Source organism: Chaetodon auriga, chromosome 3 (genome assembly GCF_051107435.1).
Source record: "Chaetodon auriga isolate fChaAug3 chromosome 3, fChaAug3.hap1, whole genome shotgun sequence".
In the NCBI taxonomy this organism is placed as follows: Eukaryota; Metazoa; Chordata; class Actinopteri; order Chaetodontiformes; family Chaetodontidae; genus Chaetodon; species Chaetodon auriga.
In genome coordinates this window covers 8,800,575-8,824,898 of record NC_135076.1, presented here as the reverse complement: position 1 = coordinate 8,824,898, position 24,324 = coordinate 8,800,575, and the positions used below count along the sequence as shown (strand labels likewise).

At 40.9% G+C, this 24,324-nt stretch overlaps 1 protein-coding gene across 8 annotated transcripts in view; it reads right to left on the bottom strand.

The window, feature by feature from the left end:
* Positions 1-24,324, bottom strand: part of atp11b (ATPase phospholipid transporting 11B) — a 48,291-nt gene that overhangs the window by 15,521 nt on the left and 8,446 nt on the right. For 6 of the 8 annotated variants that reach the window (XR_013076215.1, XR_013076214.1, XM_076723585.1 and 3 more), the window contains exons 2-26: positions 23,347-23,463; positions 22,160-22,249; positions 20,034-20,114; positions 19,544-19,651; positions 17,884-18,012; positions 15,953-16,056; positions 13,329-13,376; positions 12,982-13,046; positions 12,516-12,597; positions 12,271-12,421; positions 10,513-10,710; positions 10,251-10,409; positions 9,704-9,891; positions 7,231-7,299; positions 6,987-7,060; positions 6,686-6,789; positions 5,912-6,093; positions 4,004-4,207; positions 3,261-3,414; positions 2,924-3,026; positions 2,672-2,817; positions 2,428-2,487; positions 1,738-1,865; positions 1,259-1,397; positions 807-830 (exon numbers count right to left, since the gene is read on the bottom strand). Coding sequence is in view for 6 of the 8 variants with exons in the window: in XM_076723585.1 (XP_076579700.1) it covers positions 807-830; positions 1,259-1,397; positions 1,738-1,865; positions 2,428-2,487; positions 2,672-2,817; positions 2,924-3,026; positions 3,261-3,414; positions 4,004-4,207; positions 5,912-6,093; positions 6,686-6,789; positions 6,987-7,060; positions 7,231-7,299; positions 9,704-9,891; positions 10,251-10,409; positions 10,513-10,710; positions 12,271-12,421; positions 12,516-12,597; positions 12,982-13,046; positions 13,329-13,376; positions 15,953-16,056; positions 17,884-18,012; positions 19,544-19,651; positions 20,034-20,114; positions 22,160-22,249; positions 23,347-23,463 (2,907 nt within the window). In the remaining 2 variants the exon portion in view is untranslated. The remainder of the gene's footprint in view (positions 1-806; positions 831-1,258; positions 1,398-1,737; positions 1,866-2,427; positions 2,488-2,671; positions 2,818-2,923; positions 3,027-3,260; positions 3,415-4,003; positions 4,208-5,911; positions 6,094-6,685; positions 6,790-6,986; positions 7,061-7,230; positions 7,300-9,703; positions 9,892-10,250; positions 10,410-10,512; positions 10,711-12,270; positions 12,422-12,515; positions 12,598-12,981; positions 13,047-13,328; positions 13,377-15,952; positions 16,057-17,883; positions 18,013-19,543; positions 19,652-20,033; positions 20,115-22,159; positions 22,250-23,346; positions 23,464-24,324) is intronic. The other 2 variants (XM_076723606.1, XM_076723576.1) reach the window with 1 other exon arrangement.

Genomic DNA, 24,324 nt, shown 5'->3' with positions numbered 1-24,324 from the left:
TGTGTGAGTAACTCCACCGCTTGCAATGAGAATCACTCTGCTGATCGGTTGAGAGCTGTGGGGGGCATTGTTTTGTTGCCAGCCAATTCGGGACCCTGCTGGAGTCTGAAAGCTGAAAACCAACCGTGAGAAGACCGAAACGTAGCCACAAAATCACTCCAAAGCCACTACTCTGAGCCTGCTGAAGTAATATTGTTCAAGTTCCAGTATATCTACTGTATATCGCAATCAAAAAGAACACTTTTTCAATAACTTTTTTTTTTTTTTTTAATCAAAGTCCTTTACAAACTCTGATTTGTGGGCTCCCTTTGTCCTGATTTGTCACAATCAAAGTACGAACTGGCCTTTGTTCTTCTAATCAGTCATAAACATTTACATGTGTTAGATGAATCTACAGTATATAACTGCACAAGATGAGCATACATTTGAAGCTGTCTTTATCAGTAATGATCCACCTGTGTGTGGATTTACAATTTCAGTGTGTGTTTTTAAAAAGAAATTGAAGTTGGAATGAATCTGGTTTTCAACAGAGCGCTACTAATACTGTATTCAAGCATTCAGACCCATCATGCCTCTTCATGATGGGTCTAATGCTGACCACTCAACCAACTTCAAGGGAAAATGGAGGAATCAAAACTGATCACCAGATAGAATCATCGGCGCTCAGTGACAGATATACTTTAGAGCAAATTCCTTTTTCACATCATCATTAGCAAGACAAAAATATATTGAGGAATCATCCTCATTGTCCTCTCATTAACCCCACCCCAGGGAGACATGGATTCAACTGTAGAGCAGACTCTTACCAGCTGCCTGTTAGCTCGCAAGATCTGAAGACATGCACAGCGTGAAGGCAGAAGGAAAAAAGAGTAATCAACAAAAGATTGAAGAAAAAGACAAGCGAGCGATAGAAGTGAGTGCATTCTGAAACACCGAAACTTCAAACAGAGAGAGAAAGATGCAACGATATGAAGTCGGAAACAGATTTGGTGAAGGATCACAGACACAGAGGATATGATAAGAAGAAAGGGTTAAATTACTGCAACTGACTCATTAAAAAGTGAATGACATCCATGCTGCCAGAGTAATAGAGACAAATACAGTGCATTAACAGGCTATTCAACAAAACGACAGAATGAGGAGACAAGAGCAAGATTTAGAGAAGGAGTGACTGAAGAAAGACCTGCAGCAATTTCTTTTCTGGGAATTCTACTATAAACATACAGTAAATAACAGACACACACAGCCAAAGACACACCTGTCCATTGCCCATAAGTGAGGTGTCTTCTCCCATCAGTATGTAGGATCCGAAGAAGAAGACAAAGGCGTGGCAGAAGCCCAACAGAGTCCAGTACAGGAACGTCCGGAAAGACAGCAGAGAGTTCTTGCTAATGTCCCTGTTGGACACAAACATTTTTTCATGTCTTAGTAGATACACTGCTTCAAAGTGCTCTTTCAGGTTTCACAGTGATGAACAAGTTAAAAACTGAAGAAAAACTTTGGAGTGAATTGTGGACCAAAAAGTGTGAAGATGGCAACAAACTCAAACTTGCTTTGATCTCATTTAAAATGTTATATCAAATTCCATCTAGCCATCTTTGCGAAATAGCAGCAGGTCAAAATTATGCGTTTGGATGGTTTATATAACAAGGTGTTATGAAAACCAACCAAAACGGCTTTCCACAATCAGTTAACGCTAACCCACAGCGTGCACCTACAGATTACATGTAAACTTACCTGTACAGGCCAGGTTTATTCTGCAGTATGTGTGGATGGACCAGCTGTTCAAACAGACTGTACACCAGGATGGGCAGCGAGGTGAAGCAGATGTTGTACAGTGTCAGATAAACACTGTCATATAGAGTCTGGGATGGACAGAGACAACATTGCATTTAATATCAACCCATTATCTTCAATTGATATATCTAACTTATCTAATCTGATGTAAATGAGTCTGACTTCAGACAGATTATCATACAAATAATTTATAGGACTGGTATCATTTTGTCTCGGTCCGCAGTAATAACCTTAATAACAGACTAAAGCTTTGGGAAAAGAATTAATGGCGATAATAGTTTGATAGGTTTGAAAGCTATGTTGCATAAATATTTGAAGAGTTGAAATGCAGAATGTGAGATCTACTGTTTAAATGTTACAGCAGTTTCTGATGACTCCAAGCATTCAGCAAAAGTCGTGACTGAACCTCAACAAAGTTCTTGCGTGTTGAACTTTCTGAAACCTTTAACTGATAAAAAATGTAAAATCAAACTAGGTATCACACTGACTCGTCTTAAGATGAGTTTAGGAAAGAAACCCTCAGAGAACGCATTCCATGAAGACAATGAAAGACTGTGCAACGTTAAAACCACAACCAAATCCACAATGACATATGAGAGAGTGGAGAGATGGAGAGATAAAGAGACTTACTTGTTGTGAAAATAGACAGAAGAACTGGTATAAAAACTGGGGCGTGATAAAACACACATTCTAGAAAAGACAGAGTGAAGGAAAGACACATTAAAAACAGTGAACGGAGGTGTGGTCAAACACAGTCTTAACAGCGGATGTCAAATCTAACTTTTGCAATTTAGTCCACTGAATTATCAGAAGTACTCATGAAGCTTGTGCAGGTGAAGCTGAAAAGCATTCTGTCGTCACATCCAAGCCTCACCTTGTAGAAAAAGTACTGTACAAGCGTAGCTATTCGAATGTAGTAGAAGTGACCGTGGACCAGCAGTAGTTTAGCCAGGAACTTAAACCTGGCAATTGCATAGTCACTGTTCCTCACGGCCTGACGACCCTCCTTCCCCATGATACCTGAAGAAACACACACATAGACACACACACGCACACATATTGGAGGACAGTCTTCAGCATGAAAGTTAAGACTATGGACCATAATGTGGGTGTGGTGAGTGTTTACCTATGCCCACGTGAGCTTCCTGTATCATACTGACATCATTGGCTCCATCCCCAATAGCTAGTGTAATGGGTTTCTCCGGAGATGTTTTTAAGAGACGCACCACCTGGACAGGACAGAGTGACATTAACATCTAAGTTTAAGCTCGTTCTCTGAAGATCCATCACATGAACATGAACCATGAGCAAACACATGGAGAGCTGCACATATTCTATTCCTCAGTCAGTAAGGAAATGACACCAATGAGATGATGGTGGGACCATCCAAAAAGTCATTTTAAACATGAGGGCATTGTCTTTGGGTGGGTGGTGTATGTGTGTATATAGCAGAGGTCTAATACCTTAGCTTTCTGGAGCGGCGCCATGCGGCAGCACAGCACAGCCGAACAGTTTTTACACACTTCCATAAAAAGCTTCTCGTGTTCCCTCAATGCTAAAGACAAGCTGGCCCCATCCACGACTAACCCATGCTGTATGACGTGGTCCTCCTTTATCCTGGAACAAAATGGAGAGAAGAGTTGGAGAGGAGATGACAAGGAGAGGACTGGACAGAACTGCTATCTCATGATTTTACTGGTGTGTTACACAGATGTTTCATTTACTGCACATTTGTCAAATTCTACTTTTAAATAGTGAGTTTGTGCTCTAAAGATTCAACCCTCAGCAGCACGTTTGAGATCATACAGCCTCAGGTTTGGCTGCTGATGCAAAGTATGCCGTAATAATATATACAAACAAACTTGAGCAAAAATTCTTGCTTTGCCTTTGCCCATGGCCTTTATCAAAGTAACCAAAGCACTTAACCGATCAGGTCAACTTATTCAGATTTTGTGCGCTGCTTCTTATGAAACTGCAGCATTTCAGCCTGCTGGCTTCTTAATTTTCATGTGGAAACTTCATTTCCAGAAACTGCCCTTCAGAAACACAACACAAAAACAGTAACAACAAGAAGTCAATCAAATGATCTGCATCCAATTAAAACCAAACTCTCAAACTAATAGTTAAAGAGCTCCAATGTCATCAGAATATAAGGTTTCCACACACATGCTAAGCTGAACTGTCAGTAGGATGACACCACACTCACCTCCTGGCCAGTATGCGGAGCTGTTCAGCACACTCGTTATCAGAACGCTGTTGAAGAAGCTCCAGGATGTTCATGGTTCTGTGGAAGTGACCACAGGACAGGCTGACGCTGACTGCCGTCTCATGTTTGTCCCCTGTCAGCACCCATACTTTGATCCCCGCCAGCCGCAGAGCCTCAATGGTCTCCTGGACTTTGTCTTGGAGTCTAAGAGAGAGAGATGTATCATGCTATCATATAAAATGTACTATATGTGCAAAGCTTCCAGTGATTAGAACTACATTAGGTCAATCCCCGGGTAACATAAACCTAAGGAAAACCTTGTTTTAGACTTGTGGATGAAGTCCAAAGCTAACGGGCATGTAAACCTGGTGTTTAACTTCTGTGTGTGTAATGTGGTCAAGCCCTGGAGTCTTGCTAGTACACTAACTATACATTTATCATGCAGGTCAAGTCTGTAAGTAAGGACAAATCTGCTTCAACAGACACAGAAAACAAAAACAACTCATACACTAAGGTTAAACAAATAGATGGTTGTAATCGTGTGTGTATGTTCGTGTATAGAAAGCACACAAACACACACGTTTTTGTTTGTTTGCTTTATAGAATAACTGTCCTATTTCTGGCCATCATTAATATTCTTAAAAAAGAAATTATAGACAAAGAATATGATCGAATATTCCACGCCTATCATTGTTACACTATTCACATTACACTAAAAACACAGGGGAATTTTGGTCATGTCTTCCGTAATGGAGAAGATCCTTTGATCGTGACCATGTGTGTCTGAGGAGGAATTCATTCCAGATTCCGACACAGAACAGCAGAGAGGAGAGAGAGATATAAACAGAGTGGGAGAAGCGAGGGGCTTATGTGAGGAGCAGATGGTGAGCGGATGCAAGCGCATATCAACATTCAATACCAGAGAGGCTCAGTGAGGTGACGTCTCTGTCCTTCTGCTGACTATACATTGTGTGTTTGTTAGACACTGCCCCACCCCTGTGTATCTGTTTTTGGTCAAGCATTTCTTCCTGTTTTATAGTCCTCCCTATTGTAACTCACATAATTGTAGCACTTATCTACTGTAATATAATCTTCCCTTTACTTATCTATTCTTTACTTTTCAAAAAGCCATTTGCTAGATTTTCTAGTGACAGAACATTTCAGAGGACCAAGAGTCTACATCCAAGCCAGTGGCTCTGTGAGGCTCCACCTAGACAGAGCAGTGCTTTTAACTAAATGCTAACATCAGCATTAGCACAAACCATTAAGTGTAGCTGAGGCTGGTGGGAATGTCATTAGTTCTGCAAGTTTGGTCATGAACCAAAGTATTGGACAAATGAAAATTTCAAACTACTAATGACTCAGACTTTGTCTATCTGGACCAAATTTCATGGCAATCAATATAATAGCTGTCAAGACATTTCACTAAAAACAAAAAAAGTCAAGCTGCTGGTGGTGTGAAAGGAAAAGTCATAAGATCACAAAAGCCAGCAGGCTAATCCTCTGGAGAACATACATTTCATGTCTATCCATCCATGAGATACTTTGTCTGGACCAAAGCAGTGGACTGATGACACATCCACGAGTACAACCATGACGTTAGCATGGCTAAAAATGCACGAGGCAATAGAACCTCAAACTAGCACATTACATAGATTGCTGTTACAGCTAACGATGCAGAAATGAGACATATGTTTCATTCAAACACTAACTATATGTTTTTTGCTTACTGCCAGTGGCAACACATCATAAAAAAAAAACATCCTTGTTACATAATTTTACATCTTACTGCGTGTTGAATATCGCTGTAATTGGTTAGGTGAAGTGGACATACGCATAAGGGGATGAGAACTGGTTTTCAGCAGTGACAGCACCAACATATTCTAATTTATTCGTTAGCCTCCATACTTGTCCTCAACCCCTGTCGCTCCCAGCAGCTGCAGGTCTCTCTCGATGTAGCTGAAGGCCTCCTGCAGTCTCTCCTCCCTCTGTTGCAGCGCAGTGCGGGCAGCATTCAGACGCCTGTCCACATCAATGTACTCCTCTGGGCTGAAGTGGCGACATGCTACCACCAAGGTCCGCAAACCTTTCTATGATGGGAGGAGGGGGGTGGGTGATGGGTAGGGAAAAAGAATAAATGAGTCAGAATATGAGTGAAAAAAGGCAAGAAGAGAGGAGAACATAAAGAAAAGAATAAATATAATGATATCAAATGAGTTTGTGTACAGAGAAAAGGCAAATGTGAGCAAGTCAAGAAGATGTGGATGAGAGAAGGAAAAGGAGACGAGGCAGAGAGAGAAAGAACAGAAAAACAAATTAGCAAAGCTTGGCTTTAAATCACGGAACCAGCCTGAGGGGTAGACGACCACAAATCAACCCAGTCCAGAGCACAGATTCCTGCGTACTGACGTCCGATGATATGATGTGGGGGCTGGATATGTGTGCGTTTGTGTTTGTTTGTGTTTATGTGGCTGATGTGGTGAAGAATTTACAGTCTAATGGGAACAGCGTGCGACAGAGCCAAACGTAATCACTACAATGCCGGGAAAGGCCAGGCCTACACACACACAGACATAGAACCGTGTCTCTGTGGATCAAGAGGCATTTCAGAGTCAGACCTTTGAAGGATTCATCATTCATCATAACATTATTACTCATTACTGTAAGAAAGTTATTTCTCACCAATGCAAACTCGTCGACGTGCAGTCTAGTCTTTTCTATCTCACCACCGGTAGCGAAAGGCAAGATGGCCGACTCTGCGCCCTTGGTGAACAGCACTGTGCCTCCTTGAAAGTCAAGACAGCAAGAAGACGACGCAGTAGGTTAACATATATACATATATAAAAAAGAAATATTAAATATACTGTTTGTATATGTACATAAAGAATGAACTCATTGAACTTTTTTTTTTTTTTTTTAAATTCTGATTTATTTGTTTTTTTTTGTCAAGCTTTTATTGTTGGGAAGGCACAGGTGGAGTTACCTGAGGGTGTCTGCAGTATGACGCTCATCCTCCTGCGGTTGGCATCAAACTCTAACACATGGAGCAGTTTATATCTGACACAAAGAGCAAAGACAGACACTCATGTTAACTTTCTTGGGACTCACAGACTGTCCTGAACATTTCTTTTTCACAGGCAGCTTGAACAACCATTTTTTGGTCTGCAGGCTAGACATCTGCCTTTTCTTGTACACATATTTGTCATTGAAGAGATGCACAGGGTTACCTCTCTGGCTTGCCAAATGTTTTGATCTCCATAGTATCTCCATTGCTGCAAGTGAAAGCCACTCCGATCCTGCAGGAAAAAACAATGTTCAAAACTGGAATTCTGGACATTTTGACCTTTAAAACATTGGGTTAAACTTTGGATGGTTCTGAAGGTAACTGGGCTTTCAAAGGATAAGAAATTAAATATTTAGCAATAGCACTCCCCGTGCGGGTGCCTTCGAGTACACCTATTTTGTTGCATGTATGTGCAGCAGTGCAAAGGGTCAGCAAGAATATAGATCAGAGGGTGTGGTGTTTGATAAATAGCTCCAAGCCAGTCACATTGTTAAGCTACAGGTACTAATATTTTTGTACTGGTTGCAATATGTCCAAATAATGGCCTGTATGAAATTATTCATCATCACACATTGGGAGGAAGTGGGAACTTCTATTGTGTTGTTGATTGTAAGGAACTGATGCATGTGCAGTTGCACATGGAGCTTGTGGGCAACACAGCAGTTGCCAATAAAGCAGTTGTCGACAACTTGCTGTTCAGGAAATCATACTGTTGTCTGATGGTGATGGTGACAACATGACGTGAACACAAAACAGCAGGAAAAGGCAGATGGTGTGCGTTGTTATTTAATCTGTACGATGATGACGAAGGAAAATAATAGAATGTTGCTGAAGTTGTTTATATGATTGCATCAATCCCAGGCTGTTTCAGTCTTAATTCTACTGTATTTCACTTTGTAAATGGTTATAACACAACTTAAAATGTGAACAACAACATTTGCACCGCTACGGATTTTGCAGTGCAATCGGAAGTCTCATGCAAACACAATAGAACACTAAGTTCTAATGGACCCGTCTGTGTGTAGCTGTATAGTCACTTTGTATCAGCCTGGTGTCACTTCTAATGGCACTGTGCTCTGGCTCGGCACTCAAATCAGAGGCTGCAGATTTGTGGCCATACTTGTCCTGCTGCCTTCAGGTGGATGCAGAGATTTAATTAACAAAAGGAGAAGCTTTCCACGCAGTATAAAGCAGCTGTGGACAACAGATAGTGTGAGAGTTACTCATATTCACCACTGAAGCCACTGCCATACCAAGAAATTCAGTCATTTTTTGAACACCAGAACACAGCATCAAGATATGTAATCCCTATACATTGTTTTTGATTATTGAGGGGATGGTTTCTCTCCTTTTGGTTTAAAACAGCAGAGATAAACTGTCTGCAGCTCCATGCAGCATGGAGGCACTGGGTAATGGGTGCAGGCCCTCACTGCTTGACATAATTTAATTTGATGGTGTGAAAACTACAATGGCCAGGATCACTGACTTCATGCATCATGAATCAGGACAGTTTTGTAAAACAACACAGTCTGACAATTTAGATGGGTGCTACACGGCCACATTTCTTAACCATTAAATTCTTCATTGCTATGTTGGAGGGCTGGAAGGGTTTCAGAACTTCAGCATCTTTAGCTGCCCTTTATCAAACTGGAGTAGTAAAATATGGGCATTTTCTATTAAGGTTTCTCCCCTTTTGAGTCATTTTCCACACAGACCTGTTTCAGGGTTTTCTACCACTCCCTGTATATCAAAGTGTTGCCTGCACTATATTTCAATGAAAATAAAATGAACAACAAGTGAGTGAAAAAGTGCCACTTTATATTTGGCCTGCAGTCCAACCTCCACAAGTATCTGAGCAGAATTTAAAATCATGTCAACAGCCAGGATTCACATGGGTGCAACAGTCAAGAAACGGCACATACTTTATGAGCTGTACCTTTAGGCTAAACTACAGGCCAAGGCGTTCTTTTAAACCTATAGAACATCACAAGTACGTAACAGCTATCACAAGTTTTGTTTTCTTGCATCATTGAGGGCCCACACAGACAATGAAGACTGGAATGTCCACATTTCCCGAGTTAGCATAACCACACACCCATGCAGTATGGTGAAACCACAAGCTTTTATGTAAATACTGTGGAACACCACCATGCACATGAGGATGGGAGTTTCTTTTCACACTTCTTTCCTTATTTCCACACCATAACCTAAATTTTCACAGACTACTGGATTACCAGGTTCCATTCAGATTTCAGCTGTTGACTTTGACCTTTACCACTGGATAAAGACAGGACAGGTTCCTCCCACAAATCAAAACATTCTGTGCCATCCCTGCAAAGTAACACACACACTCTCCAGGCTTGAAAATCAAATGTTGCTGAAATCCAGCACAAAATGCGAGCACTACAACAAAAACAGTATAGCTGTTTTCAACTGGGCATAGAGTGCAACTGCTCCTAATCATGTGAAGCACGAATCAAATGGGTGTGCTGTTTTAGTGGTGCTGGTTGGGGACACAGCTGGGATAAAAACTAGAGCGTCTTTGCTCTAATCAGCCAGCTTAACTGGTTCTCCAGTCCGTGCATTTGACATTTACTGGAGAGAAGTCTCTTGAAGAAGCTCTAATGTAACCGTACCTCTTTGCTGCCTCCACTAAAGCTTTCTCGTCCGGTGAAGAGGCGTAGTATTCCATGTGACTGGAGGAGAAGCCATTTGCATGGGCGAATGGGTCTCCTCCGCCAACCAGACAGTCTGGCTGGTCGTAGCTGATCTGAACCGTGTGACACAATGACACCGCCTTGAGAAATAATACTTCGTCACCAATCTGGATGGAGAGACCACAGGGAGGGATGAGGGAGGAACAAACACCATCAGTTCTTATTCTACACAGTGACGTACTATGTGTCGTAGAAAACATAAGTGAGATATGATTCAGAGTCACTTCATGAGCAAAGATTAGGCTTGAGCGATAGCAGATGTTGATTAGTGCTTACAATGCACATATTCTATGTTTGAGATAATTTCATGAATGGCCTCAGGTAAAATGCCTTTCCTGACATTTGAGGTTAATTTGTTCATATAATACGGTTTGCTGGTTTAACGGCAGCACCGAGAACAGTGTGCATGTATAGTATGTGTCTGCCAAGAGAACATGAATGTAATATACATATACATGTGAGTTACCAGGTGAGGCGTAGAACCATCTGGTGTATCATCAGTCATTCCCTCAGGGACCAGCTTGCCGTTAACTTCCCGGTACTTTGTTCCGTTAATTGAACACTCACGGAACTGCATCTCATTTTCCGTTAAGGTGCCCGTTTTATCGGTGAACACGTACTCCACCTAGAAACAAACACGTGAAATGATGAATGAAATTAAATATGTGCTTAAATACAAACAGCTGAATTCTGAATGAGTTAGGTGTTCTTGCACTTCTCTTCCGTACCTGTCCCAGCTCTTCATTCAGGTCCGAGGTGTTGACCTGAGCCTTCTGATCGCTCTCCTCGTGGTAGAGGTCCAAATCCCAGCCAATGAAAAAAGAGCCCAAAAACTTCTGCATCTCCACAGTCACATACAGCGAGATGGGGATGATGAAGTTATAGAGGACCAGAAATGCCAAGAAATCCGAGATGAACTTCAAGATCTAAAAGAAGGATGAGAGTACATTTATTAGAATGAGACACAGGAGGAGGGCGATACGCAATGACTACTAAAGCGAGTCCGGAAGCAAGATAGGAAGATAAACGAATGTCAGCTTGGCTTTAGGTAACAAATGAAAACAGATTGAATTGCTGTTGGAAGCACAATGGTGAGGAGGAGGATGATGGGTAGAAAAGAGAAAAATAAGGAAAGTGTGAACTTAAGTGCCTCTATGTCTGTCATCCGAATTACAAGTGAACTTTTGAAATGTCAAAAAGAATTAGACGAATCAAGTGAGTGTCCATAAGAAAGGTTTCATGTTAATTTGAGTTTAAGTTTAATCTCAGCCAGGTGTCATCACACGTGGAAAATCCAAAACTGCACTTGGTAATGTTGTAAAGCACAATGTCATGGTCAGATAATAACTGAATGCACCTCCATTTGGAGAAATAACCAGTGTAATGTACAATCTTTTTGTCTGGACAAAATGATTTTGCACTATTGGAGAAATTTTGCAGTTTCCATTCAAGCTTTTTAATGCAACTGATTATTGGAGAAATTGGAAGAAAAGATTACGATTACAAAATGAATGTGCCTAATACACATCTAAGGCACACACACAGACTGATGGTGCTTCAGCTAATCCTTATAAATCAAAACAGACAGGATAATTCATTCCCATTAAGGAGTTAATTACTTTATGTGACAGGAAAGGAGAGTGAGGAGAGGATTCCAGACTGAGAGATGGAGCATGAAAGTTCATGAAATATTAGATCTGGAACTGAGCTCTGACTAACTTACTAAACAAAATAACGAAATGAATCTCATAAAATCAGCCTATTGCTGGTGTCTAGGAGCTTAACAAAACATACTGCTCCTGTTATGGAATAGTACAAATATAATATGTTTAGTAGTTACCCTTTCTGGACTTGGACATTATAATCTTTAGACCTTACATTTAGATCATTTTCAGACGTCCCTGGAGAGACGAGATGGCTGTGACGTGGAGACAAGCAGTCTCCAGGCCACACACTGTAACAGGGCCAGCAGGTTTATGGAGCTCCTGATATACGAAATCTAAAAACACAGCCATTGAATTGTTGCAGGTATTCCCGTCTCTCTCTCCAGGGAAAAGGAAGCCAGTGTACAACTGTGATTTTTTTTTCCTCTCTGTCACAATACATAGAAGGCTGCTGTCCTCTCTGACTGATTAGTGTTGGCAGGTAGGCTGATAGGCTGGCAGACCGGCCCTGTGAAAGGCACTTCCTCTATTATATCTTGTCACAAAATCTAGAGACACTAAAAGCGCCCTTCCAGCACCCTGCTAGGACTGTATGTGTGTGTATATGTGGATTCAAGCTCAGTTTTTATATTTAAAATACCTCTCCCATATCAATTGGTATCTGCATTCAAGAGAAAATGCCCATTCATATTTGTTGAGGAGATGAAGTGAAGGGACGTCAACTAAAACCTTTCCTCATCTTATCTGTGGGCTGATAGCCAGCACTACTTACAAAATCAAATCAATGAGAATGGATTGACGCCCAATGCGACGCAGACTAACCGGACTGCTGTTTCTCTCTTGTTCAGTCTTTTGGTTGTAGAAGGGCTCGTCCCATTTGTCCTCAGCCTGCCAGGCATACTTCAGGATGGTGCTGAGGATGGCCTCGAACAGCAAGATGCCCAGGTAGATGATAAGGAAGGTATTCATGGACCTGACACACGATAGTATTTTAAAGTCGAGTGTTAGAACTTATCCTTAAAGCAACAATATTTTGCTTACTCTGAGAGACAACAGAAAAAGCTCACTTCTCCACTGCAGAGCGTTTCTGGGACTTGCACTTGTAGTTGAGGGCCATCTTGGACTCCATCCCGGTGTAAACTGCCACACCTGCAACAGCATAGTTGGTATTACACTGGGCTTGTAGGAAATCAGAACATCAGACTGCTGATGGAGTTGCGCATGAATTCATCACACAGAGACAAAACAGTGAAGCACTGGGACATTGCAAGTTACCATACTCAATTCAGTTCGCGTAATCAGCCATATGATGAGTGGACTGTCCCATAACGTCCACTGAGCCTGGCTGGCTTGTGCCACAGATGCGATGTGGCTGTGTCACCTCTCTATCACGCCTCAAATACTCACTGGAAGCGTTTCAGAGGCAGCCTGTTCTTGAGCAGCTACTATATCTCGTCTTTCTTTCTCTCTCAGTTCAAATGGAAACTTCACATTGTTAGAAATAATTTATCACCCAACTCATGTTTGACTCACCAAAAATCTCTTTGGTATTTTTCAATCTGGCTCCTCGCAGCAGCAAATTCTCTGGGCCCAGCGGTCTGACATATTAGCAACAAAATCAACATAAATACAGAGAAAGATGAATGTGGCTATAGGATTTTGGTACAAACAAAGTATACAGAACCCTTAAAAATCAACTAAAACACTCAACAACAGTCTGTGAGGCTCGTGCATCTTCTTTATACATTATGTAATGAATCATTTCTATTTAGCTGCATATTTTTCTTGATGTCTGTTTAGCTGTGTCTTCAGCTTGTCTTGTACACCTTTATTTATTAATCTAACTATTAGTCAAAGCAGCTGGATAAATCTGGTCTCACCTGACTATCTCCTCTCCGTGCTGAGTCACCGTAATCCGACCAACAAACCTGGAAAACACCAAAAGCATTTTAGTTGAGGGGCAAGATGGAGACAGTAAAAATATCCAAATGCACAGAGGAAACAGGCTACTTTCAAAAAAACATCCTGCAAAAGCAAAAAAGCTTTTGCATGCATTTCAAAAACCTGGTTATTGTAAAACCTGTGTTCATATGCAGCTGGTCATCAACCATATTTCTCTCCAATCCTTTGTCTTTAAATGTGTTCCAGGACTGGCTCTGCAGAATGCACAGGTAAATATGTTTCGATTTTTCTGATAGATCAAGTTAAGCAGCAGATAGTAACCCTAAAGCAAAGTACACAGTTTATAATTTGTTCGAACCTTGTGCTAGTTTTTGCTAGCTAGCTGTTACCATGTGGGGCGTAGCTTGATCAAGCATGCTGACTGAGTTAGCCCACAGTCCACACTGTTGGCTCAAACTTTCAAAATACATTTTCCCATTAGTTAACTTAACTCGAAGGAGAGGTAGCTAACCTGCCAAGGGGCACTTTTCACATTGAATGTGTTTGACAAATGAATGTTCAATGAAAGTTCAATGAGTTCAGATGAGTCAGTTTGCATAATTTAAGTTCAACTCAGCTAAAATGTTGATTTTTTCATTTCTATTAGAAGAGTTTACAATTCTGTTTGATTATGATATGGTAAGAGGTTTGTTTCTATCTGCATATGACATGGTCAATATAGCCTGAGAAAATAACCCCTATATTCCCATGGAAAGTTCCCACCTTGAATATTCCCAGAATTTTACCATACTCTTTGGCGTTTACTCACAGTAATCTATGGCTGTAGCCACAAGCTGCCGTTAATTAGTCAGCTCAGTTAGCCGTGCAGCTAGTGGCTGAGTCTGCGACACAGTACACAGACATCTTTGACATAATGTCAGAACTGTTTCTTCTTCGCATTATGTTGGTAATGTTGGTTCATTGAGTTTTTGAGTGTGAAAAACTAAATTTCATATCTTACATATTGTATCTTTCAGTGCCTTTAGAGCCAGTGAGTGTTGAGAGCAGGGTTCTAAATTAACTTTTTTGATCACCAGCCAATGTGGCTGGTGACCTTCTAAAGTTACCAGCCAATCAGAATTTCCACTAGCCAAATTTTTTCCCGGTGAAAATAAGAGAGATTATGAGTGCCACTGAATGCATTTGATCATTTTTGAAAAATGCACAGAAAGTACAACACATGAAACAAAATATACACAGAAAGTGCAAACATTTAATTTATACAAATTAAAAATGCTGTCAGATTTATTATTTTATAAAAGACATTTTTCCAGTAAGTATTTAGTATCATTACATTCCTAATAAAATGTATTTTTCCTTTCAACTTAAAGTGTTTTTGCTTTCCTTCTTTAATAAGAAATATATATAAGTAACAGCCATGACTTAAACACTTGCAAAAAAATTGCATTGGTCATAAATTGATATATGTATGTACAACTAGAAAACACAAATAGTGCAGCAGTCAGTATTGCAGACTCCTTAGGCTCTCCTGATGACTTCGGGCACTCTCATGGTCCTTTACTGCCTCGACTTTAAAATTATTAGTCCCCACCACAAAATTATTCGTCTTGTTTTTTTCTTTCGTGTACATGCGGCAATCGTTACAAAACATGACGGCATTTTCGTGATCAAACACAAGTCATTCACGACCTGTCAGCCATTTAGCGTTAAACTTTCTTTTCTTCGTTTCGCACGCTTTGTCGACATTCTCATCCCCTGCCTCCTTCCTCTTCTCCCCCCAGACGTCTGTCCCAACCACGCATTTAGTTTAACTTTACTTTTTACTTTTAGCTAGCTCAGTCTCCTATTACACGCCGCCGTTCATTCTTCTTCTTCTTCTTTGTGTTTCCGTGGTTTCTCGCGCCGGTTGCACTACAAACTATAGTGTGCCTGCGCACAGCCAATGGGCGTCTTGTACGTCATCACGTAGCATTACGACCGTGTTCATGGGAAATGTAGGACGGACTGTCCGGGAGACAAATGACCAAGAACTGTAGAGCGGCTCTGACTGACATGATTGCCTAATGCATTACCGGCCAAATTGGCTAGTAAGTTTTTATTTACACCCGCCAATATGAATTTTAACCCGCATTTGGCGGGTTGGCGGGTGTTAATTTAGAACCCTGGTTGAGAGAAAGAGAACGCAACCAAGAGGGGGGAAGGGAGAAAACTGCCACTGAAACAAACGGCCTGATCTAAAAATAAACTGATCGATCCTGGAGTAGCCAGCTGAGACAGACGAGAGGAACAGCGGCCGTTGAAGAGGTGATGAAGCCACTTCTCCCTGTAACCCATTTAATAACACATCTCTAGCAGGGCAATTCTATCATGTATTCATCATCGTGGATTTTAAAGTGGGTTCTGGAGACTTCAAAGGGTTCTTAGGAGATTCCAGCAAATTAAATGAGTCAAAAGAATTATCTGCACAATACTAGGATTCCAATTTCTAATGTTCTAACATGTGTTTAGCTGGGAGGATCCTTAGTTTACTGCATGTGACTTCACCCTGGTGTTTTTGTGGTCTGACCCTGAAGGGGTGTGTGTTCACGCAGGTAAAAATTACCTGTACAGGTCAGCTTCTGGTTGCTGACACTCCACCACAGCCTGCAGAGCCTCCAGTTGGGACACTGACTGACACACTGCTGTCTCCGCCACAGAGTAGTGAGTCTACAAACAAACATTACATACACAACACATGATACAGTCAAATGCTGATGAAAGGGAAGCATTGTTTGAACTTGGACAAAGATACTTCAGTTTATAAGGGAGAAGTTTTCATAAAAAAAGTGCAGACTTGTGAACAAATAGACTGGCAGAACAAAAAGCTTTCTATTGATAAACAGCTGATTGGGTCAGTTGCTGCTGGCTGCACCTCAACTCTCAACCTGACCATAAGACAGAGGGAGAATGTCATGAAGCACTTGAGTTGTACAAAGACTTTTTATTTATGTTCTTGGTCAATGGAACTTTTTATATATATTTATGTAATATTATATATATATGTTAGTCCTGTCTATTCTTAACCTTTATTTGTGAAGCTTTGTTGTCCTTGTTTTTAGCTTCTATGTCTATTCCTGTTTCAGTCCACTGAGAGAAATGAAGTCAAATTCTTGTCAAATTAAGCTAATTGTGCTACTGCTTTCTAACCTTCTAACCTTATTACACACCCACCATACTGTATTCTGACCCACAGGTGAGCTCTTTTTCTGCTGAACTTGCCATATCTATATATTTGATAAAATGAACCTGATCCACTAATACTTTAGCTATAATATTTTAGCAGGCTCCTTAAGGTGAAAAAAGAGAGATGATGATAGGTGTGCTACTGGTGCTGTTCTAGTATCACTGTAACAACACAGTACAGCATAAACACCAATTTATAAAGATATCAAAAGGTGCACAACTGATAAAAACACATTTCTGGACCAACACTAAAACCCATCATGCTGTATAAATAAACTTTAGCAGACGCAGCACCAAGTCCTCAGAGAGACAATTAAACAACATAGCCTCTGGCCAGCCTGAGGACAGGAGAAGAGAAGTGAGGAGAGAGGAGAGGAGAGGAGAGGAGAGGAGAGGAGAGGAGAGGAGCAGAGAGGAGAGGAGAGGAGAGGAGAGGACTTGCTGAATACAAAACTGAAAGTTGTAAAACTCTAAAATTAGAAAATGACATCCAAGTCATCTGAAGACCTTTTCTAAGACGTGCATACATCTGGCAGACACAGGAGCTGACATTACTCATGACAGATGGGCAGGGATCTGCTAATCAAACTCTATTTGCTAACCAATTAAAAACAAATTTCCAATATATGCATACCTATTAAAATGCTTTTAAGTGAGTCTCAATGACTATCAGCAAGATGTCACTGTCCTGAGCCCATTCATAAAACTCACACAGCTACACAACTGCAAGGTACCCTGTTTGTGTTGCTGTTTTTAGCCACCAGTATCGCCATGGAGTTATGTTTTTATGAGTGTTGTTTGAACCGTGCACGCACATGAGGATGCACGGCTGGTTTCACACTACTCCAGTGATCAACAGCTGGAGTAACTACAGTAACCACAGAAATGCGGCAACAAAGAAAACATGGATTTATTTAAATACATGGATTTAAAATATCAAAATAACCAGTTTTGTAAATGTGTTTCATTTGTCAGGCCTCAAAGACAAACACAACGCGATTGAAAAACACTGAATCTTTTTCTGAATCTAACTTTTGTTGTTTACACTTCACGGGTCACCTTTAAGGCAGCAGTTTTTATTCTTAGGATTGGTTGTGGATATGCGGCTCTCTACTTGATCACATGGTTGTTTGCGTTGCTACTGGTTAACAACAGTCTGTTTCTTTGAGTTTTCACACCACAAACTCAGACACACCACAGATATTCTCACATATTCTCCCAAAGGCGATACACTCTCTCACACACACACACACACACACACACACACACACACACACACAGACACACAGACACACAGACACACACACAGACCTTAAGGTTGGTCTCTCCATCGAGGCTGGCTGTGGTGATGTGACAGGTGCCATCTGGACGATCTGACGAGAGCAACACCAGGTCAACAGGGAACGTCTCATCTTTAGCCACTCGAACAATGTCCCCCACCTGGATGGAAACACACACACACGCACACACACACACATACACACAAAAGTTAAAGTGTGAGCTCTCTATGAGCTCTTTATATGTATAGAGGGAGCAGGAGTGGCCCTGGTCCTCCTCCATGGAATCCACCATGGAGGAGGACCAGGGCTACTGTTTCTACAGTAGGTCACAACAGACCTTTCATAGCCACCATAGGTTCCCTTGCACCCTTGGAAAGGGAGGGGTGAGGCAACAGGTATTCAGATGGTTGCAATGTGCAACCTCACTGCTTGATGCCACTAAACCCTACACACCAGTCCTTTAAGAAGATCCCCACTCTCTCTTTGTTGTGCACTTATTTTAAATAAAAACTGTATCAACTCAATAACTGTCCACAGGTAATCAAAAAACTAAACTTTACCAGCAGACAGCAGCATCTACTTGTTTATGGAGATTCAGTATCAGGAAATGCTTTTTTGTCTAAGCTGACTGGAGGGGTGTGTTGGTGTCTGTCTTTGACTGACAGCAGCTCTCTAGCTGCAAACTGACGTCAGTGCACTTTTCCCAGATGAGCATTTCTTTGGGCGCTCATTCAGGATAAGACGTGTGTTCATGCTTGTTGGTTAGATAAGAAGGAGAGTTTAGCAGGAAGCATAATATGGGTTATTGTTATAAGTCTGTGGTTCTTGCGTTGTGCAGCAGGAGGCTGTCCGGCTCAGTGTGACCGTCTGCTCCACCTGGGACAGAATGCTGCTCACTGCTAACCATCATGAAACCAAAAAATACAGATCAGGAATTTCTCCCTTTTGGTTTCTGATTTTTTCTCAAAGGAGGATATTTGATTTGCAGAGCAGATATGTAGCAGAGAGGAAAAAGAAAAGCCATTTAATTTCATTTGGACTTTAAATGAAATGTCTCGCTACTGTTGACAGCAAGTCTCCTGACTGTGACTGGCCAAACAGTATCAAGTATGCTTCCTTCGCTGTCTGACTTAAGGACACACATCATTAGGTAGCGTTGCGTCAGCTCCAGACACAATAGTTATAGTGTCTCTGACCTCAGAGGGTTTGTGTGAACCACCATGTTCTGAGTTACAGGCATATCCAGGCAGCAAAGTCATGCCATCTGTGACAGGAGAGGTAACAGCAAGACTTGACTGTACTAACGGCTGGGCTGTAAATATGCTGTCCAATAGTACAAGCATACACACAACAAGAAACAAACAGCAGTGTTTGTGTCAAACACCATGAATGGCCCAGTTTCTTGCAGTCCTAACATGTGAAACTTCTCTTTGCACGGACAGTATCTCATACTATCTTTCTACACCGACTAGCTCCAAAGAAACACCACTAGCTCCTGGAATTTAACAGCCAAGCTTAAATTAGTCATGACTGTTGGCTATGAGCTCTGAAGGGCTATTTTTAGATACTTTTATGTATAGCTTTTCCCCAGAAACAAACTCAATAATTTGCCTTGGTGAAAGTAACATCCTGTTCTTAAAGAGTAAAGTTTGAAACTGGAATAATGAAGTCTTTAGCTTTTGCCATCTTACCCTGATGTTCTTGGACCTCGTCTGGACCAGACTTCCACTGCGAACCACAAACACCGGAGCCCCATTCACCTCGTTGTCCGCCTTGTGTCTCAGCCAATCCTCGTAGCCCTGTGACGAAATTCATTCAATAACCAATCACATGCAGCAAATGACCTTTGCCAGCTTCACAGTGGAATACAGTGTGATCGATCAGCAGTGGAGGTGCAGTGCTGGCATGACAAATAATTGATCGACTCAAGTGACTAATGGCTGTTTAAGTTATTCCAAACACACCTTTTTATGTCAATGAAAAAGTTTATTACTGGTTACAGGATACAACATCATATTTTTAACATTGTGACTGAAGTTTTGAATTCAACTGAACACTGCAGATGAAACCAACACAAGTCACTGACTACAATAAATCTCACTTACATTTAATACATGATACATAATATATGTATGCTAGTTCTCCATCAAAGAGGAAGCTATCGTGCACCTGTGTTCTCACCTGTTTTATGGCAGTTACTGTGATCACAAAGAAGAGAGGCAGACCACTGGTGACTGGGGAAGTTGGGGTGTCTATCATCAACTGGAAAGACAAATACAAAGGCAGGGGGGTGAAGAGATTTCAACAAATTGGAAGTGTGGCAGAAAAAACTGACACCAGAGACTCAGTAAGAGTGAGTGGGCCCCGTTACAGAGACAACAAGCAAACTAGAAAGACAACAGAGAGAAGTAGTGGTTGATGTGCCAAACAGGAAACCCCTGCAGCTTCCCTCAAAGGTAAACTGTCAGTTCAGAATCAAACACACAAAAGGGAAACTAAAAGCTTCAGAAGCAAAATTTACTGCAGCAGACACATCTTGTTCAGAAAGTGGTAAAGCCAAGGTATTATTCCCTGCTAAGGTTAAACAAATAATCAAGTACTATGTTACTTTTGATTCATTCATTCATTTTTTTGTCATTTGTTGTTGAGGGGGTTTCTTAATATTCTTATTTTTGGACATGACATGCAACAAAGGTGCGTGGTTGGATTTGACCCGAGGACTTTGTGGTTATATGGTAAGTAGTTACCAAGTGCCGCTCAGCCACCAGGACGCCCTGGTTCCTATAAAAGCATTTTACAGACATACTAATTTAGAGAAGAACAGAACACGGTAGCACAGTGACTGTCCTCTTCATGTTCCTGTCATTACTTCCTGGATTACATTTTAACATGTTGTTGATGCACATGCATCATTTCATTACGACAGACAAGTAAAAACCTCTCTTAAAGGGAAACTATGCCCTCAAATACTATAAGAAACTACCCTGAAGCTTGGCGCCGTGGCTTAGAGCTGACACGTTTTCAAACAGTCACAGTGTGAGAGGGACGACACAGAACTTGAAATCGAAGTAGATGCACACAGAAAAATCAGTCTTAAACACAGTATGTGCTTTGTTGGAAAAAAAAAAAAATCACTGAATGTGTGTGTGTGTGTGTGTGTGTGTGTGTGTGTGTGTGTGTCCACCTGTCTGCTCCAATGTGAGGAGGTTATGTAACCTTAAACTAATGCACACTTCCGGGGTCCCTCAGAGAGACAGTCTGTCCCCGTCTCCTACGCAGCATGTTTTGCCCATGTGGAACTAAAAGTGGTGAGATTTTTGAGTGCAAAATCTCACCACTGCCTTAGGATGGCATTATAACTGTGTGTACTGTGTGGTAGCAGTGTCGTATTTTTACAACTTTCCATCCTACGACCATCCTGATCCAAACCATTCAAACTGATCTTGACTGCTCTTTATAATTTTCATTTCCTGCATCAGGACAGTGGGACGCCGTTACGTTTGAGTACTGTGCAAATGTAAAAAAAAAAAATCTAGGTACAAGGTACTCACATCACTGTTAGGCCTAAAGCATACACACAATGGCTTTAGGCCAGTGACTCTGAATGTAAAGTGAAACTGTGTTCACAAGAAAAATCCTGCAAGGCCCTTTAACACACACCAAAGACATACAGTATCTGAACATTTGAACAAACAGTATGTCTGGCAGAAGAATGTATGTAACCTACAATGACAGCAAGACTTTACTTGGTTTGAAAAGGAAATACCAGGTATCTAGGAATCCAAATAAGACCTTCCAAAAAGTGGTCAAATTGGCCATCTAAGAAAACATGCTCATAATGTCAAGATGAAAAGAGGCCCTTCTTTCAGTGATTTGAGATTAACTGACTTCAGCTTCTCTGACAAGTTGAGTGGGTGAAAAGAGAGACTTTCCAGACAGAGTCAAGTCGATTGCTCTGGCTTCACTACACAAGCCCAAATAAATCAGGAGAAGCCTGAAAATTTGAACGCCACATCCTACTTCAGCACGGGCTGACGGATGCATAGTGAAGGCCTAACACCTCGGGCTGGCTGTAAAGACACAGATATTAGTTAATGTGTGGGTGTAATGTTCTAATACACAGGCAGACCTGTCTCTCTAGAAGGCCATGACTCACTCACACACACGCACAAACAGACACGCACATGCACACATTTGCATTTACGGTGGGAAAACCGAGGTCATATTAGGCTCGTCACCATCTGACTGAGGAGAATAAGCACCTGCAAACAAGACCTGTGTGTGTGTGTGTGTGTAAGTTTTATTACCTGTACGAGGAAGATGATGAGAAAATAGAAGTTGGCTATTCTTCTGAACTGCTCGAACAGATTCTTAGGAATAAAATTCCAAATTGTGTACTGAAAAAGAAAGAAAAAACAGCATTTAGGACAACAAAGCAGAGCTTATTTAGGTATCAAAAGGCCATACTTAAGAAATCGTCAGAATGCTACAGGGTACTGCATTTAAGAACATGTAAAATACATGTAAACAAATACACAAGGCAGGAATAACGAGCCTGTTTCTGACTGGCAGTATTCAAACAGGCACATTAATATAACAAATACCATAAAGTAATCATTAAAGGATACCCTGAGCACAGCGCTCTGCAGACGACTGCTGTTTAAGAGGCTGTTTTTGTTTCAATCTCAGTCTCACTCTGTTTCAGTTCATTACTTCCTGTGTAGCATGGTCTGGAAAGAACAGCTGATGGAGGAAAAGGTGCAGCAACACTTTTTCCTTTCTTTCTGCACTGAGCTGAGCTTTGACAACCTGCTTTTACCTTCCTGGAGGTGAAACTCATCGCATTCGTACACAGCGTCACCAAGAATAAGCCACTGACAATCACTTAATCAGCTGCCTAATCAATGACAGCCATCACTGTTGGTGCTGGGCAGCAGCCTCTTTGGATTATTACCCGTCTCTACAGTCAATCTTCCAACTGATCTATGAATCCTCTCACCAACACAAAGGCTTTTTTTTTTTTTTTTTTTTCTTTTTTTTGAGTTGATCCTGTTATGTACAAATCAAGCTTCAGCCCTTATCTCTCTCCTTCCACACCAGAGCTCCACATACAGCTTTTTTTAACACTGGCTCTGCTCAATGCAAAACATCATGGTTCACCGCTTTCAAAGAAGGGCCAAGACCACTTCGACCACAAATAAATAAATAAATATATAATGTTTTCATCACCTGTCTGTTTCGCAGGTGCTTTTGCAGCGATGACATAATTTAACATGATCGTGACAGTTATGAGAAAAAATTATTAGTTAAAACATTTTTCAAGGCAACAACTTTAACCTCTTTTATTATGCTGACAATAAACCAAGAACTTACATCTAGTTAAAAAAAGAAAAGAAGAGCGACATACTGCCTCATTGTGACTTCCTAACATGAAATCATGTAGTGATAACACCGCAGAGAAAATTCAAATACTGAAGCTAAAACCATTTGGTACCTTGGAGGAGATGATTCTGTTGTCAGCAAAGCGTTGTGGTACGTAGTGGCCATGCTGAGGGAAACGGTTTGCTACATAAACCGTCCTGGTCTCACTCTGATGAGGGGGGTCAAAGCCCTAAAGGAAGGGAGAATATGAGAGAAGAGGTGGAGAGGGGTGGGAGAGAAAGAGGGGACAAAATGTGGAAAAAGAGGGGAATGAAAGAGGTTACTTCCATAACAACTAACATCCCTTATACTGTAGTAGACATCTCACTTATGTTCTCTTTGCACAACTCAATAAACCACTCAGTCGTTTTACTAATTAGGACAGAGCTGCTGAATTTAAGGGCAAAGTGTTGTTGATGTTTCATGTACCAAGTGTGGAGTGTAGAACTGAAGCAATTAGTTAATTAACTGATTAGTCGACTGACAGAAATGGCTCCAACTGTACAGACCAGCTAATTTGAATATTTTGTGCTTTTTTTCTGTTTTCTATAATTCTTAACTATATTATTTGGGGGGTTTGATCTGTGGGTTTGAACAGTTTTAGCAGCAGTTTGGTATATTTTACCTTGGGCTCAGGGACACTGTGATGGGTTTTCTTTTCTCAAGATTTTTTAAGCGATTAACTAAAGAATCTATAAATTTGCATGCATTGTTTAATAATTTAAATATTGTTGGTTCAAATTCAAGATCATTGTACACAAGACCATGTGTTTTAAACAACTTACCAAGATAACTATTACTATAGCTGAGTAATAGTAACTGAGGACAAATATCATAATAATACTGCAACTGTCTTTTATGATATTGCAATAAATCAGACACTTGGTCACACAAAGGCAAATAAAGTTAATCAAACATATTATCAATCAATCAATCAATCAATCAATCAATCATTCATTGAAAATTTGTCATTTAAAACATGCAAAACACAAATAACGGCCAGGAAAATCCAATTCCCTTTTCTCTGGCACATTACTTAAATTTAGCAAGT